Raw genomic sequence first — 18272 nt, 5'->3', positions numbered from 1 at the left:
ACGACAAGGGTGAAGCCATGAAGCTCACCACCAAATGCATCTCCCATGAGGTCATCACCCCGGGCTCCTGCCTCCTGCCTCCCGGTCAATACAAGCCCAACCATGTGAGCTACGACAAGTGGCTGTCTCACTGCAAGGGCTTGAGGCAGGCGGCTGAAAACCAGCTCAGGGACTCGTCTTCCTTCAGGGCAAACCTGCGATTCACCTTGACCAACGTAAGACAACTCTGAGGCCCTTGAAAGGACGATCTGGTTAAAGAGTGCTCGCCATTCTCTCATGCTCTTTCTAACGTGTTTGCGTGTTTACAGCTAAAAAATGCCCAGGAGCGCCAGCGCCGCCGAACAGATGGCTGTCTGAGGAAGAAGATCAATAAGCTGGCCACGATTCAGAACACGCTGATATGGGAGCGGCAGCGGGTCGGTCTACTGGATGTTCACACGGTACCCTAAGAGTATTTGTCCTCCGACGTTCACTCATTTGTGTGTGACTTCCAGGTCAACGATGAGATTTCTGATCTGACGAAGGACTCGCAGAAAGTGGTGGGTCAGATCAGGAACTGCGATTTCAAGCTGCATCAGGCCACACACCGCCTGGAGACCCTCAACCAGAGACCCAGATACGAGCTGTGCCTGGACCACGTAAGTGCTACACCAAAGAACTACTTCGGTAGAAACACGGTGGCTTCAACTCCTTTTTTCTAACTCTCCTCCAGCCCTACATCAGCCTCGCACTGGAGAAACAAGACTTGGGAAAAATGGCAGCTGGACTTCACTCAGCTCTGAACTGCTTGCAGTAAGTTTGCCAGTTCGCAGTCTCGCCCCTCTGATGAGATCCTTGTCCTGCACTGAAATAAAATCTGACTTCATGACACCATGTCCGTGCTGATGTCATTTCTAGCCATGACCTGGAGCTCAAACACAGGCGCCTCATGACTCTGGAGGAGAAACTGTCCAAAAACGCCCGAGCCCTGGAGGTGGAGCAGAAGTGTCAGAAGCTGCACCAGAGCTTCCTGTCTGCCCTCGACACGGCGGTGGTCCTCATGAACAAGCCCAAGCTGTGCACGACCACAGGCTGCTCCAGCCCTTATGCCTACCTACAGTAGAGTGCATTAGTGCTCTGCTGCCACCTGTGGCCTTTTCAGTGTGATGATGCATTAATAAAATATCTCATAGTAAACTTGTAGTTGTTTGAATCAGTATCTCTTCCATTGGGAAATTTTACTATAATATTACTATTACTATAATATTGTATGTGCAATTGTTTACCTGAAACAACGCTTAAATGTGACACATAACCTATACTGTATATTATCAGCACACGTCCTCATGAGTTTCCTTTGTAAAAAAAAAACAAAAAAAAAGTGATTTAAAGGGAGTTTATAATGCAAAATTTGTATCTGGTGGATACTTCGCAGGCTGGTTCATGTCTGGATTAATCTGAGAGGGCTTCTAGAAAAATATATCAGCTCCTGTTAACTATGTCATGACGCAAGAAATCTGGCACAGAAACCACAATAATGCAAAAAATAAACATAATGATAAATAAATAAAATCAATAAATTAAGGGGATGCTATTTCAGCTATTTCACAAGGGATACATGAAGGGTCCTATTTTCTTGTTCTAATAATAATAATATTCCTGTATTTTTTTGCTTGTTTTTAATAAATGTATATGTCAAGTGGTGCAGAAACCAAATACTGCAAAAAATAAAGATAAAATACATAAAATCAATAAATTAGGATGTGCTACTAGAAACTATTGCACAAGGGATACATAAGGGATTATCGTATTTTATCTTCTAATAATAATAATAAGGTATTTTTTAATTAATCTATATGTCAAGTGAGATATCTGGCACAGACATCAAATACTGCAAAAAATAAGATAAACTAAATAAATAAATGTTTTTTTTTTGTTGTTTTTTGTTTTTTTTTTTTGATAAATCTATGACAAATGAGTTGTCTGGCCCAAACAAACAAACAAACGAATAAATAAGTAAGGGGGTTGCTACCTATAAACAAAGCGTGTATTTATTTATTCATTTATTTTTGTTGTCCTGACCTTGTCCCGGGTGTCGCCTCTTTAACCGGGTCAGATTTATTGTAGCAACGGTCCCTAGCAACGGTCCTTGGAGACGAGTGGCGGAATGCGACTTCACGAGACACGATACACGGACAAGACAAGACAACTAAGAGAAGACAGCTAACTAAGACGAGACACGACAGCCAGCTGCGAGTAAACCTGTGACATTTATGGACGGAGTCCTCGTCGTCGCTTTGATGTGAAGATGGGATGTGGAAACTCCACCAACACGGCGGCGGTGCAGCCTCTGACCCCGGAGGAGCTGAACGGAGACGAGGTAGGGAAGTGGAGGTGTGATGCACGAAAGTGCCTGAAAAATACTTACGGATGCAGGTACCGACAGGTAAGTTAACAATGGGCCCGTTGTTGAACAGTCTACTGAGGAGAAGCAACATTACCGATGTTAACGCCAAAATCCGGGAAGTGATTTGACGCGGGAGGAACACATGACCACACATGACCTCAGATCCTACAAACGTTTTTACTTTTTCAAACCATGCACCCACTTACATCATGCTCATTTTAGTCGTGTATGCTAAATTGGATCAGTGAGACTCCAAAAATCTCTTTTATTATTAGAGTAACACAAGGAAGAAGACCTCCAACATAATGGAGCCATTTTTATTTGATCCCTAAAACCAATCTTAAAATATTTTTTGACTCACAAACTCCTCCACCACAGGTGAATCACATATATGGTTGTGAGTTAAATAAATGAATAAAAGTTGAAGTAAGGGTTTTCTACCCAAATATCATCTATCATTTATTAACAGTTATTAATAGTCAAGTTATTGTGAGGTTATGCAGCAAAATGTAGCTATACTTGCAGTATTAACAAAAAAAAAAAAAAAATGACCATAATGAAAACATTATACAAGCGTGTCCTTGTTACCTGTCTGTTCCAGACAATCGGGTCCTAACAGAGGTATTTTTAAGTGAGATTTTAAGGCATTTTTAACAGTTTAAATTCACATACATGTTGTAAAAGCCTCTAAAAAGTTATTAAAAAACAATAAAATCGTACCTCAGTGTACAGCTTCAAAAGGCTGTCGTTTTTATCATGTTCTGTGAGCAATTATAAGACGTTTTTTGACTTTAAATCCCCAAAACATGTACATAAGTTCTTTTAAAATGTGTAAATTTGTTACAGTCCACCACTGAATTCACGTTTTGCATACAGATTGGATGTGAACATCTAATTGTGCACATTAATTGAGAAGGATTTCTTAAAAGAACAGAACACTTTAGGTGTTTAGGTAAAATGGCTCCTTACTGAGGGCTTTAATGTGGTACATGGTCAACAGTGAGCTCATTTTAGTTGCTTTATGTGGTGCTCGTTTAGTTTAACCTGTACCAGTAAATCATATGCTTACACAAACATTTTTAGTGTGTAAATCTTATCTTCAAAGTAACACCAATCAGATAGTGACGTATAAATCATAATATGTTCTTCTGAAATGTGTCTGATAGTTATCGAGTTATCGAGTTATTTTTCACCCCTGAGTACAGTCGAGGCTTCTGATCAGGTGACGAATATTCACAGAATTTGTAGCATATCATTAGTGTTCCTGAGCTACTGTGCTCATGACAATATGTCAACACACAGATGCTTCCATGACAACATCATGCCACCCTACAGGGTGGTGTCACGGTGTAATGATGTCCTGCGTTAATTTTGCGTCTCTGCGCTACCAGGATGAGATGGGAAGTAAACTCGGCGGCCGCGGAGACTCGGCCGTGTCGAAAGGAACCGCAGACAGCGGGGTGGTGATGGAGAACAGAGAGATCCCCGCGTTACCTGGAGCGGTGCCCACGCAGCTCCCTCCTCTAACATCTGGGTCATCCGTCAGACAAGGTGAGGTGAACAGAATCACACAAGACGGTGAGTAAAACAGACCTCGGTCGCGCTGTAGAGAAAACCCAGACCCGTGCCTTCATGTGTTTTTATTTCCTCTGCTGCTCCAGACTTGCTGCAGCGCGATGGCACGGCACTAAATAGACCGCAAAGCAGCCAGATCCTGGAGGAGCTGCTGAGCGAGGGCATCATCTCAGTTGGACAGAGCGGAGAGAAGAGCAGCGGGGCCGGAGAGGCCTACAGCATCATGGTGGGTTTGCAAGGGTCATTGAGAAGGAAGCCAACTCTTTATCAGTCTGCAAGTGGTTTATTTTCATCACACAATGTCAACACTGTGATATCGAGGTAAATGCATCATTTTAGGTGTGTGATAGTGTTCAGTGTTGTTCCTGGTTTTAGAGGAAGCCTTACAATTTTCTCAGCTTACTGAAAAATAAATGCAGTGCTGTTATTGTTTAGTACTAGCTTTCTATCTTGTTAGCGTAATTCAACATCAAATGTTTTCTAAAACTTACCACCACACGACCACTGTCAAATATGGATATGGATGGATATTTGATTTTGTGCTCTCAGTGTTGACGATTTTCAAACGAAAAAATTAACATAAACAATGAACTAATCCTAATACTCTAACTCCTCTAATTCTGAATGAAGGACAAAAAACATGAATCCTGACAACACTGTTGAGCATTAGTTTGTATTTGCTGTTCTCAGATTTTAAATGTGCAAATGACAAATAGCACTCAGACATTACAAAATACACAACAAAATAAATTCTAAAGGAGAAATAACAAGTTCATGTGTTAAGGGTTATATGAAAACAAAAAAGCCCAAAGTATGAGAGATGAAAGAAGCCTTTTATGATTTTATTTGTCCTGCTTTAATGTATTGAATTCTTGGCGGCCATTAAACAGCAATGACCTGAAACCAGGAATATTCTCATAGCACAAAACCTGCATGGCTCCTGTTGCTGGACTATGTTCTTTAAAAATAAATTCTATAGTTTAGTGATGGAGTCTTTATTATTTAAGTCATTTATTTGTTTGTTTGTGTGCCAGCTTGATGGTGGGGAAGATGTCAAGCGAAGGCCTCCTGCCAGACTGGAGTCCCTGAAGGCCAAAAAAGCTGAAAGTCTGTACAGCAGAGAAGAGATTGAGGAGAAGATAAGACTGGCCGAAGAGAGACGCAAGGTGCGCCTGTGTGTTTGTTCCCCGTCGTAGCTTTTCTCCTTCACATTTTATGTTTCCCTCCCGAACTCCAATCTGTCCCTTTCACCCTCTGTCAGCTAAAGGAAGACGAGCTCAAGACGCGTTTAAGATCCAAGTCCGCGCGTGTTCGTGCCGCCGCTCCCACCTCCAGCACTGAGGAGGATGAGGACTCACCTGTCACCCTTGTCGAGCCGCTACAAATACCTGTCGGCCCCCACCCGACTCCAGCTCCACGCCTTCACGGCCAGCTCCCGCGCGAGGCTGCCGGCGGAGGAGGGGAGGAGGAGGGGGCGAGGGGGGCTGGAGGAGACAGCAGGGCGTCCGGGGAAGAAATGGAGGGAGAGGACAAGAGGCAAGGGAGAATGGAGGGAGGAGAGAGCGGAGACAACAGAGGGGAAGGTGCAGAGAGAGGGAGCGAGAAGGGGCAGGAGGAAGAGGAGGTGACGCGAGTGGAGGAGCTCCAGGAGGGGGAGCGCCTCACATCCTCAGAGGAGCTGGAGAGTGATTCTAGTTTTCAGCAGGCGGAGGACAAAGAGGAAACATTTTAAACAATCACATGCAGTGAATGAGCCATTAATCAGCACCTGGAGTAGGCAGAGAAGGGACATTTTGTCAAGATGTCTGTTTAAACCTGTAAAAAAAAAGATATATATATATATATATATATATATATATATAGCAGACATGTATAAATGTTGTGTGAAGCGACTGTTTAAGCCATGATTGGACGTGCAGTTTAAATTAGCCTGATTTGAAAATGAATTGTTTGTTTTAAGTGGGTAAAAAGCACAAAGGAATGTGAAAGTTTTCTATTAAATGGAATGTAACTTACCTCAGTGATTGCGTTGATGAATTTCATGTTCTTGCCAATAGATTCAGTTTATTCGTCGTTCAGCTAGTCCTCTTTAGTTGTGCATGTGGGCGTGCAGTCGTTCAGTTGGACATTAGATGGCAGTGTTTCAGTGAGCTACAGCTGTGTGTCTCGGTGCTCTCTGATTCAGGTCACCTCATCTGTACCATAAGCTATAAGGGGGGCGACATGTGGGGAAGTGCCTTGTTTGAAATGATGTTCTTGTAAATCAATAAAACTCCTTCATGCTCTAAGTGCAGTTTGTATAAAAGTGTGTTGAGCGCGTTCAACGATTCATCAATCATCAGAATCTAAAAAATTTAAAGGTTTCGAGAAAAACTTTGTTCGCCTCAACACTTTTAAGTGTATCTTCTTCAGAACGAGGTTGTGGGTGTGACCTCGGTGTGACTGTGCTGTGGGTATTCAGCTGTTTCACTGACCTCTGACCTTTAGCTTCACTCTGCCTGACAGGTGTGCTTAGAAGCGCGACACGCACACGTTCGCAGCCCTCCCGCTCTCCTGCAGCTTCTCTCCTGACACGAGATGCTGTCATGAAAAAAAAATATATATATTTTGAGTTCTCCTTCAGAAGATTATTGGAAAGGAAAGTTAAATGGAGCTTTCAATGGAAGCCGCCATATTGTTTCGGAGGATTCAGACTTGTCAGCACGCTGCACGCGGACGGAGACAATGGGAGCGCGCAACCCGACCGGGTCCCCATTGTTGGGGCGGAGAAACTCGATACTGGTCCCCATTTTCACTCGGGCTTTAAAGGGCGTGTGGCTACATTAATAAAACAGGGAGCGAAGTGCACGTCTCTTTATCAGGTTGCGTTGTCGCTGAGACGCGGAGCTCAATGGAACAGTTGACATTCAGAAGGATGTGACAGAGCCTACGAGCCTTTGTCTTCCTTTTATGCTGATTAGTAATTGCGTTGGCGACAGTGAATCAGCCAAACTCAAGTTTGAGACAAAAGCAAAATACATTTTTCGGGGGGTAGTTTGTTCTATTGATCTATAGCAATCTCACAAAAATACCAGCTTCGTTCTTCTTAACTGGCACCAGTGCCACATTGCTAACCTGAACCCCGGTCCTGGATATGTGTCATCTCACCGTGTTACATGAAGAGAGGATGGGATAGCCTATATGTAGGCCAGAACCATGTGTGCTCACAGGAGCGAGTCGTCATGAATGATTAACAGCCGAGTTTCCTCTCACGTTACTGGAGGTACATTACTCATCCTGGCCGTTCAGAAGGTGATCCAGAGATCCAGCAGCCGGGCGTCACAAGTTATTTTAATCCCTGATGTTCAGAAAACCCAGATTAAAACCCATCTCTGGCTGTTTTACTTGACTTAAATGCTTCCTTTCCCAAGACTTGGCAAACTTTCTTTAATAGATGAATATAAAGATGTGAATACAAACCTGTTACATGTGCTCAAGACAGTGGAGACAATGGAGCCCGCGACCTTTTGATCTTTCTACAGGAGACACAATTAAAAGATAAAGCTAAAGAGCGTGGAAACATATGGATCGGGGAACAGCGGGGACCGAGTATCCCGTCCACGCTGACTGACTGACTGACTGACTGCACGCCTTCTGGCTGTCTGCAGAAACTTTGCCAAAACTCCAAGCCCTTTGCCAAACTCAAACCTCCCCCCCAAGTGTAAAGGCAGATCCTTCCAGAGGAGCCTGAAAGCTGCACCTGTCTGTCTGCTCACTGCTGTGATGCATCTGTCCCCCGACCTGCTGTTTGACAGGCTACGCAGGAACGCTTCCAACAAAAAAAAAGTACAAAACCAGAGCTGCGGTTTAGCTCACAACACAAAGAAAAGACACAAATAAATATTTAATGCAGTGGAAATATCATAGGTCTCAGCTTGGGTTTAACTTTTTTTTTCTCCCCCTCATGATCTCATAAAATTCATAGCTGCTCTTTATTGTCCCTTGATTAAAGTCAACAAACCGTGATTCCACTTTCATTTTATGTTGTTTATTTGTGTTCACAGTGAAGGGGATCCAGTGTTAGTCAATGTGATCAGGCTTCCCAGCTGTTTGCGTGCGCCGGGTGGGCGGGCAGTGATGGGATCAGAGCTGGGTGGAGTTTCGAGGCAGCCGCTTTTAGGAATGGGTCCCAAACCTATTTAGTTAGACGGCTGAGTTACCAAGAAGAGCTGGAAACACCTGACGGTCTCTGTGGGACAATCCGCTCCATATTACTTCCCTCTTCACTGTCGCAAGATTGTCAATCTACCTCCAGGCTTCAGCATTGTCGAGTTTATGTTTTCCTTTCTTTTTTGAGAACCTTACAGAGCCAGCTGATCTCCCGTTTTCTCACCCAAAGAATTACCGATAAGGAGAATTTGCACTATTTTACTCCCTCTCTCTCTCTCTCTCTCTTTTTTAATTGTTTCTATTTATTGTATTTTGCACTAACGATGCACACCACGCAAAAGGACACGACCTACACGAAGATTTTTGTCGGGGGTCTTCCCTACCACACCACGGATTCAAGTCTCAGGAAATATTTTGAGGTGTTCGGAGAGATTGAAGAAGCTGTGGTCATCACCGACAGACAGACCGGCAAGTCTAGAGGTTATGGATTTGTAAGTATCGCTATTGCAATAAGCAGATTCCCAGACTTAACGCGCGAGTCAGTGTCAAACTTTGGGGAAATTCGTCCGGTTTTTAACGCGCCTTTCACAACACCGCGACTAACGCTGATATATGTGCGGTCATGGGGTGTTTATGTTTTGATAAGCGGGCCCTTGCTTAAATTTGTCACTGGCTTCTGTTGCAATCTCGCACCCACCGACTTGTTGCGCGTTGGTATGCGCCCTGACACGTTTTTGAAAGAGCTGCCCTCAGCGCTGACAGTGCTGCTGGGCTCAGAAGAACAAAAAAAAAAAAAAAAAAAAAACAACAACCATAATGTCCTGATATTTGCACCTTTTATGGTTTCATCGTGTCAGAGCGGTTCAAAATAAAGAGAGATCCTGCTCCAACATAACAATCATTAAACATGGGAATAAAGGCAGTTCAGTCACCTAGAGGCGTTTAAATAACTTTATGTAGAGATAACAGTGTGCCTATCGGGTTGACCTATGCATGATGCAACAGAACTGTGAAATTACTGTGTTTGCTCCCACTTTTGCCTTTTTTTATGGTGATGCATCATATTTATGTATGTATGTACCCAAAATCTCTCTCAGTGACACTTTTGTCCCAGAGAGACGTGGTGGCTGTGAAGCTCTTAACCGGGGAGATTGTGCTCAGACATCTCTGCCTGGCTCCCATTCACTGCTGATAGTTACATCACATCCGCACGGGGCTGATAGATGCAAGCCACATACTTTGCCACGTTAATCGTGCCACACAATCATGTGACCGACACTTGCCGCGATTAACACGTATAGCACTTGCCAGCACACACTTTGCACTCATGTGATGCACAACAACCTGGGCTGCAAAGGCAGGAGAGATGAAGCCTCGTTTAATTAAACACCTGCTCAAATGGTTAATTTCCCCCCCTCCTGCCTCAGGTGACGATGGCGGACCGCTCGGCCGCGGATCGGGCCTGTAAGGACCCCAACCCGATCATCGACGGCAGGAAGGCCAACGTGAACCTGGCCTACCTGGGGGCGAAGCCTCGAGTGATGCAGCCAGGTAGCATTTCTTTGTTTTCCACTGCATCTTCTGCAACACGTGAGCAGGTTATTAGGTCATAAATTAGCTCTCACGTCACGGAGAAATGCTCAAGCTTCTGTTGTGGTTTCTGTTGTGTGTGTTTTTATTTTTTTTTTATTTAAAGTCATTCTGTTTTGCAGGTTTTACCTTTGGCGTTCCCCAAATTCACCCTGCGTACATTCAAAGGCCTTATGGGTAAGGACTGAGACTGCGTGTGTGTCAGAAGCGACGCTAAGATGTCAATTAACTGAATGATTGAAACATGTTTTAACTTTTCTCAGTTGTTTCTTACCATAAATGATTTTGTTTTACTTTTTTTCTCCTTGAACAAGTGATGGCTGATAATCACAGGTGGACAGTAACGTTCATTTTTATGTTAAAATCATCGTCCACCAAAAAAAAAAAAAGAAAAAGAAAAAACTAGGTTTGTAGAAATGATGTGTGTTGAGTGTGAGTGCATACTTCCATAAACCTCCAGCCTGACCCAATGTTATCTATCTTTCTCTGGTCCGACAGGCTCGCTCTCGGTTAAGCTAACTGTCCTGCTTTGTGGAATAGTTCTGCAAGAATAATCACAGATCAGAGAAAGGAATTACCTGTAGACTCAGACACACACAAACGAGCTCTCTCGAAACGGTGATTACAGATGCATGTACGTGGGGTTTGACTTTTACTTGAATAGAACTTAGCTTTGTGTGCGGTTATGAAGTGGTGTTGGTAGATAAACCGTGTGCTTTTTTTAATTTAGTGACCAAAAAAAAAAAAAAGCAAAAAGAAAAAGCTAGATTGATTGGATGTTTTTTTTTTTGGGTGTTCTTTTTCCTGTTTTTTTTTTGTGGAAGGAGCAACGTTTTTGTGTTTCACTGTTGCTTTTAGCTTGTGGTTGACCTGTTTTGTGTAACAGGATGTGCCGTTTCACGTGTTTTATTCCTTTTGGTTGTCTTGTTTGAGCGAGTGGTGAAGTGTCTGTGTGGAGTTTCTTTCTTTCTTCTTTGTTCTTACCCCCTCTTATGCCCCAGCACCTCACACGTTTACCCTCAGAATAACCAAACCCATCACCGCTTGCGTGTGCTCGTAGCATCTTCCTGGTGTTTTCTAACATTAACGCAACACAGCGAAGGAGACAAATTCACTTTGCCATTATTATTATAACTATCAGCTGTCCTTCCTCTTTCCTCCATCACAAATGTGGATGTCTGATGAATGAGCGACGGGCCTGTCAGCTATTACACGGGCTGTACGTGCTTGAACGTGTGGCGTTCCTATTGTGTTGGTGCGTGTGCGTCTTTATCTGTGCACGTATGAGCTCAGGACCGAGGTCTCCAGTGTGACACAAACAAATGTCTGGATGTCTCTCTTTCTCTCTCTTATTCTCTCGGAGCGAGCTTTCGTCACATGGGCCCGCGGTGTTAAGGAAAACAAGCGCACCCATTGTGCCACACAAAGCCCCGAATGCTGACGCTGCAGTTGCATGAAGCTCTGTGTAGCGTGTATGTCTGTGTGTGTGAGTTTTAGAGTCAGGGGTAGGGGTGGTGGTGGGGATGGAGGGGTCTGGTGAGGGTGTGTGAGCTATCTCTCTGTGTCACATATTGAACAGGGAAGGGGCCATTTAAAAAGGTTGGGGGCCCAACTTATCACACAAGTAAACAATGTGTTAATGAATTACGTTGTGAATATAAAGGACGTTTATTGCCAACAAAAGTCAATCAATCAATTCCAGTTTGGGCTTTAATGGAAAACAAAGCAACTAAATTGCAAGTTGTGTTATATCATAAGTGAACTGATAGGAATTTGGATATTTAAATTAATCCAGTGCAACATGTCTGGGAAAATAAAAGAGCTCATGACAAAATTATACATCATGTTCTCAAACGTCATGTGAGGAGCTGAGTTGGTAGCTTCAATTAAACTGACAGACTGAGGTCACCACTTGGCCAAAAACTATACAAATATGGTGTTTTGAAGAATACACGAGTCAGCCACAACATTAAAACCCCTGACAGGAGAAGTGAATAACACTGACCATCTTCTTTTTGGACGTGGCATTCATTCGCGTGGACTTAGACATGCACCACCCACCTAGATCAGACCAGGCACCCCCACCCCACAGCAATGACACTCATTGAAGGCAGCAGCCATCCCCAGCAGGACGCAGCCTGACACATGCACGTTAGGAACAACTCAAAAAAGAAACATGAAAAACAGCACAAGGTGTTGACCTGGCCTCTAAATTCATCCATAGGACCCAAAAGCCCCCAATAACTACATCCTGTGTCCAGACGCCACAGGGCGCCCTCAGAAGACCCATGTCCATTCTCTACACAATATTAGGAAGGGGGTCATAATGTTATGCCTGATCAGTGTATGAAGTCATGCGACTGTTCAGTTGCAGCAGCAAAGAAACTAAAACAGTAATTGTAAAATACATCAAAGTCAAAACTTTTTCTCCAGTGTTGACCTGACTGCAGCGTTTAATAACGCTTCACACATTGTGCCGAATCCCTCCTGCGTTTGGATTACTATCTCAGATGGCTATAGAGTTAAACCACAAACCAGATCCGCCTGTGACATGTCCACAAAGTGACAAAAGTATATGGAAGCAGCGCAGATTCTCACACTTTCGACGCTGTGACACGCAGACGCACATTAGCTCCGTGTCCCTCAGCAGACAGCATGCTCGATGGAAGACAACCTTTATTTAGCCTTGAACTTTAATGGCCGCTGGGTAGCGTGAATATGACATTCCAGTGAAGACACACAGTCACGCACAGGGAGGGACAGTCGGACTATAGCGCCATAGGTACCGACATGCTCCTACAAATCAGCCACATGGTTGTTTTCTTATTTTATTACCATCTCCAGGGAGACAGTTCTTTTTTGTTTTTAGGAGAGCCAACTATTTGCTTCCCATGGCTCAAAAAAATCTGTTTATGCTCTGTATGAGTGTGTAAGTGTGTGTGTGTGTGTGTTATTCTACCATCCCATAGATACAAGGCTGAAAGGAAACTGAGGCTTCTAGAGATTCATCCAGTATCAAACACCGATTGTAAGCAGAAAACAGGACAGAATGTGTGTATCTTCACACATGTCTGTAGATTAATTCCAGACTTGTAACTGCAGCAGAAGCCGAACCAAACAAAACATTTAAAAAGAAAAGAAAAGCACTAAGATGAAACTCATGTTGTCAGTAGATTAAGAGGTAATTTGATTTGCTCTCCAACATTTCTCTGAATTTTCTCTTGCGTGCCGTAATTTCTGAGCACGACAACATTAAATTAAATTATTCGATTGTAGATGCAATCGCTTTGATTTATCACTTTACACCAGGCGTAAAGGCCTCGTCAGTGCTTTCATTTGTTTGTCTTTTCTCACGGAGCGTTGCTGCTCAACACAGAGTTTTATTTTCTAATATTTAAAGTGTTTCTCCAGGAAACAGGATTTGTTAACAGGATGATGTCAGGCTATGTCTTTAATCTTTTTTTAAGGGTTTTTTTTACACACTGGATATTGGCCTGGCCTCGAAGACTCCAGCTTTGAGGAGGTTTCTACTATTTGTTGGCCATTTAGCTATTCATCTCCACTTCACTGTGTGGGGCTCTCGCATTAGGACAGCTTCGCGGATGACGTCCAGTAAAATTATCCTGAAAACCTTTGCCCGGACCTGCTGAGTTTCATTAGCAGAGGGTTTCAGCATCACATGATGATAGAAATACCGTCTCTGAAGGTTTTCCAATTCGCGTCACTCCGGAGAAAACACTCGACCGTTTCACTGCAGAGGTTTTCTCACCGCCTGTGTGCCTGTATGTGTTTCGCAGCGACACTGAGCTTCGCCCTTTAGCAAGAGCCACGCCGGTTTACACCTCCCCTTTTTTCACGTCTTCACCTCCTCAGCTAAGTGACTGTGCTGTGCCCTTGTCGTTGTTCTTGTAATCGGTGTAGTCGAGGTGAACTATATATATATATTTTTTAATATATTTCTTCCTCTCTGACGCCTTGCTGTTTGGGTTTTTCCTGTTTTTCTCCTGGCCCACTGTTTTCGGTTGAGATGTGGATTGGATTGGATGATGGAGTGCTCACAATAGGGTTGCCACGATAGATCCTGCCTTACACTTTCTGCACCTCAGTTATTTCAGTGACCACCTGATGTCCACTGATTTTGTTCATTGTCTGACACGTTTATGGGCCTTTTTTTTGTTTCAAACTCGTCCCATAAAGTAGTTGTTCCTGGAGTCCCGTCCAGTGTCTGTTAAGTGGGACGCTTCTAATTCCATCTGAGTTAAAAGGAGATTGAACTTTACCGTCAAAAGTTGACTCTTAATTTCTCTCAAACGCCCATATGAAATTTCCGAAGCTCCCCTCAGGCCTGTCGCCCAACTCAGTTTCCAGACCTTATAGAGTTTGGGGGCCGGGATAAGGCTATGTCATGGAGGGCAGAATGTGCTCATTGTTCAGAACTGTTTATTTAATAGAAACATCCCTCTCTGTGCAGAGCCTAGTCCCAGCTCCCCCCGCTGCCTCCCCGGCTCTTTGTCCCGACACAGAGGGGGAAATGGCCAGCAGCGTCCCTTTTTAAAACTGTCCAGCTGTCAAAGTGGCAGTGACATTTTCACAATGCTTCCCTGGGCTCATCTCCTCTGTTCGCACCCCTGCCCCCAGCACTGTAAGCCCCCCTCCATCAACGCCCCGCTCGCCCTCCAGCAGGCGGGGACGGCACCACGGCCAAATCCACAAGTGACCCACGCACAAGCTGCAGGTTACAGATCCCAAACTTCTTCCTGTTTCCTCCTTTCTTGCCTTGTCTCTGTCTCCGCAACACAAACTCAGAACTGACCGCGACAGGGAAGATAGTAAAGCCCGTCTCTGTCGTTTATCCCATGAAATGACATCATCACTTCCTCCAAACGTCATCACACAGATGTGATTTTTCAGCAGATGAGCATCCCACAGGTTTACAAACCTCTGGGGGCTCAAAGTTTTCCTCACCTTCAGTTCTTCTTTTCACAGACTTTTCTATTTTGGCAACCCTATGTTGTTCTAATCCCTACTAGTAGGCATTTCCTTGGTGTTCTTGACTGGTGGGGTGGACTGGACTGGGGCTCGGCGGCGGGTGGGAGCTTGGCCGCAGTGTGATGGAGTTGGGTTTTAGGGTGGGCTTTGTTTGGGTCCTTTTTCTTACACTTGATACGGAATCAAATAACCTATCACATGCGTGTGTTTGTCCCGCAGCATCCCGGCCCACTACGTGTACCCTCAGGCCTTCGTTCAGCCTAGCGTGGTCATTCCCCACGTGCAGCCCACAGCCGCCGCCCCCGCCACCGCCTCGTCCCCCTACATCGACTACACCGGGGCGGCCTACGCCCAGTACTCCGCGGCTGCAGCCAGCGCCGCCGCCGCCGCCGCGTACGAGCAGTATCCTTACGCCGCCTCCCCCGCCGCCACAGGCTACATGGCCACCGCCGGCTACGGCTACGCGGTCCAGCAGCCCCTGGCCACCGCCACCCCGGGCTCGGCCGCCGCCGCCGCCGCGGCCTTCGGCCAGTACCAGCCTCAGCAGTTGCAAGCTGACCGCATGCAATAGCAGCCACTGCAACCACTGGACATGCAGGGAGAGGAGGCTCAACCCCGGCCACAGCGGAGCAGCTGCAGGGAGCGGAGGAAAAGAAAGAGGGAGTCTCCTTAAGGGCGTGGCACGTCAGCAACTCGGAGGCAAGAGCTGCTCTTAAAAGGTGATGATGGTGGTGGTGGTGATGATGGTGGTAGTGATGATGGTGAGGTGGAAACTTTTTACAGTAACTTTCCAACTTGCTGTGCTTCAACCAAAAAAACAAAAAACAGAAAATTGAAAAAAAAAAAAAGTCGGAGAACAAATAATGATTTACTATTATTATTGTTGTTGTTATTACTATGATTATTATCATAATTATCATTACTATTATCATTGTAGTAGAGTACTTATTTCTAGAGAAGAGGATCCAGGAACTAATCCCTGTGGTTGGTATAGGTGTTCAACTAAGCCTTCAAGTCCTATTGCTGTCTTTAACGTTAGTTTAGGAAAATGCTCTCTTTTTTTTTTCACTTGTCGTGTTCCACAAGTGTTTATTTAATGCCCTCGTAACATTTCTATTTATTATTGTTATTATTACACATTGAGGGCTCTGCTCGTTCTTTTTTTTTTTTCTTTTTGTCTTTTCAAGTGCATTTTTTGGAGTTAATATTTTCTGATAATCAGGGAAATGGAACCGTTTCCAGTGTGTTAGCTATTATTACGTGACCTCTGTCAGGAAGTCGAGGAGTCGTAACTCGTCGTGTCACACACATTTGAAGAACTACCTTTTTATCCTCCTGATGCTGAATGTCCCTTTTTCGTTTTTTACTCTGTGTCTCAACCTCTCGACCTATGCAAAGCAAACAAATCACTATGAGACAAAAAAAAGAAAAGAAAAGAAACAAAAAAACTGAAAATGTCATCAACTCTGACGCGACTCTTGGACTAAAGGGGGACTTGGCAAACAAAACAAAGGCACTGACAAAAGGAGAGAGGTTGAAAATGGCTTCAGACAATGAGAAACACTAAATCTGTTGCTTTTCCACATTTCACTCAGATACTGACACGCATACACCCAGAGTTGCACACATAGCAGTCAAAGACAAAGGCAGCACAGTGGCCTATGATGGAGAGAAAGGAAAAAAAAGAGGGAGAGAGCAGCTGCTGGCGATGGTGGTGGTGGTATTGGTGGGGGCGGACGAACGGACGGAGCCGCTCCAGCGTTACACAGATGGATCACTCTGGAAAGAACGCATCACTTGTGCTCGTTTGTTGAGCTGTCACATTTTAATCCCCGGCCGAGCCCATTGGGAACCAACCCCTCCACCAAACACAGAGCCCCACATCGAGGCCCCCCCACCCTCACGCCCACCCCCACCCACCCCCACCGGTCATTGAGCGCTGACGCTGTCAGCATTTCCACCTCTGTGCTGCTGTAGTCTGCCGTCAGGTACACAAACACGTTCACCAAAGCCACCCCGACAACTGGCCTGCCTCAAATCTGTCAAGGACACCAGGTGGGGTGGAGAGGACGGGGGTTCACTCTTTGACGTTCGTGTGCCTTACATTTTTACTGCTATTTAAGAGAAAAAAAAAAGTAGAATAAGAGAGAGAAATCTACTATTTAAGATATTTATTTTTGAGGGTTGACTATGTTGACGCTCTGAGAGTAGAGACTTAGTGGCGGTACTGTATTAATAATATGATTATGTACTCATCTCAAGGCATATATAAGTTATTGATTAGTTTTATTATTATTATTACTATTATTATTATTATTAACATACTCAACCAAAACATGTTGATGTAGGAGTTATTTAAAATACTGTTATGTGCACTGTACTTTTATTTTTTATCTTTTTGATTCTTTAGATATTAAATATTAGCTTAATGCCTTTTGTATGGAAGAACTTAATTTAAATTGCAGGCCCGTTCGCATACAGATTGTACTCTGCCTCTTCTGTGTTTAGATTAGAGGAAAAAAAAATACAATAATTTTGACAAAAACAAGCGAAAATGCTGCTTTTCTCTACTAGAATGTATAGTCGTTGTCAAGGTTTCAGTAGCTGTGCTTCTTTTGCTTAATATTCATCAGATGGGCTGTTTTACACTGTTGGGAATTTTTATACTTGAACTCTTTCTTACAAGGGAAATATGAAAAATAAATGACAAAAAAACTTTTTAAAGAAGCTTTTCATTGTCACTGGATGAAGGCATGTAAAGTGTTACTATTTAAATGCAAAAAGGTCCTGTTGATATTAAAAACCTTTTCTTCAAAACTTCATCACCATTTATTCAAATTGAAATAAAAGGTTCTATATTTAAAAAAAAGAAAAAAAAAGCTTGTTGACTTTTCTTTTCATGAAGACTGCAAACAGAAGCAGTGAGTTTATAAATCTGTATGTATATCTGTATTTTGTGAACGTCCTACATGTAGGTTCATCATATACACCTCAGACTACTCTCGATGTATTTCCCTTCTGACATGTATGGAAGCCCAAAGGAACCCATCAGTAAACAGAAAAGTCACAACATAAATGATGATTGTATTTAAATCAACCAGAACAACACACATCAATGTTATGACATGTTATGTTGTCATTATCTGGAACCCTGAGGTCTAATTAGCTAACTAGCCTTAGCACTTCCACTGTCAACACTTTGTCTTCATTTTGATTGAAAGTTAGGTTTGTTTCACTAAGGGTGTTTGCTCAGGTGGCTTTTATGGTAGTTGTTTGGATAAGAGAAACATATAAAAACTTGGCTCATGTTACAGTTTTGATGAAACAGACCTTAAGTTCACAGCTCCGCCTGGTTTGTGCAAGCTAGGTCAGTAGCATGTGCACCTTTGTTATCCTAAATAAGAAGCAAAAGTTAGGAACCACGTCTGTGTGTAGTTAGAAAATTACATTGTGATATAATTTTCCGGAATTAAAAAAAAAAGTATTGATTGCATTTTTGATAATTTTGTACAGTTGGCAGTTTATGAGCTAGCTTGTTTTGTGATGATTTATTTAATATTGAACAGTGGGCCTCCATAGTCTA

The 18272-nt window shown here is 43.7% G+C and overlaps 3 protein-coding genes across 4 annotated transcripts in view; all 3 read left to right on the top strand.

Moving 5' to 3' along the window:
* Positions 1-1170, top strand: part of LOC125020252 — a 2323-nt gene extending 1153 nt beyond the window's left edge. Inside the window, exons 5-9 of the mRNA XM_047605593.1 lie at positions 1-215; positions 309-416; positions 495-638; positions 713-792; positions 898-1170. The exon at positions 1-215 is cut by the window's left edge and continues 41 nt beyond it. Coding sequence (XP_047461549.1) covers positions 1-215; positions 309-416; positions 495-638; positions 713-792; positions 898-1102 — 752 coding nt within the window. The 3' untranslated portion in view covers positions 1103-1170. The remainder of the gene's footprint in view (positions 216-308; positions 417-494; positions 639-712; positions 793-897) is intronic.
* A 953-nt stretch (positions 1171-2123) lies between these two features.
* stmnd1 (stathmin domain containing 1) lies at positions 2124-6240 on the top strand. 2 transcript variants are annotated; one of them, XM_047605526.1, is made up of 5 exons: positions 2124-2359; positions 3778-3937; positions 4048-4187; positions 4996-5127; positions 5223-6240. In XM_047605526.1, the coding sequence occupies exons 1-5, from the start codon at positions 2288-2290 to the stop codon at positions 5691-5693; spliced, it is 975 nt and encodes a 324-aa protein (XP_047461482.1). In that variant the 5' UTR covers positions 2124-2287; the 3' UTR covers positions 5694-6240. The 2 variants fall into 2 exon arrangements, with proteins under 2 accessions (XP_047461482.1, XP_047461481.1); XM_047605525.1 differs by having other exon boundaries at positions 3778-3964.
* A 1895-nt stretch (positions 6241-8135) lies between these two features.
* Positions 8136-17416, top strand: rbm24a (RNA binding motif protein 24a). Its single transcript, XM_047605604.1, has 4 exons — positions 8136-8601; positions 9538-9661; positions 9823-9877; positions 14909-17416. Exons 1-4 carry the CDS (start codon positions 8434-8436, stop codon positions 15258-15260), a joined length of 699 nt encoding a protein of 232 aa, XP_047461560.1. The 5' UTR covers positions 8136-8433; the 3' UTR covers positions 15261-17416.
* The last annotated feature ends 856 nt before the right edge of the window (positions 17417-18272 follow it).

Source organism: Mugil cephalus, chromosome 14 (assembly GCF_022458985.1).
Source record: "Mugil cephalus isolate CIBA_MC_2020 chromosome 14, CIBA_Mcephalus_1.1, whole genome shotgun sequence".
In the NCBI taxonomy this organism is placed as follows: domain Eukaryota; kingdom Metazoa; phylum Chordata; class Actinopteri; order Mugiliformes; family Mugilidae; genus Mugil; species Mugil cephalus.
This window is presented reverse-complemented; position numbering and strand designations above follow the sequence as displayed.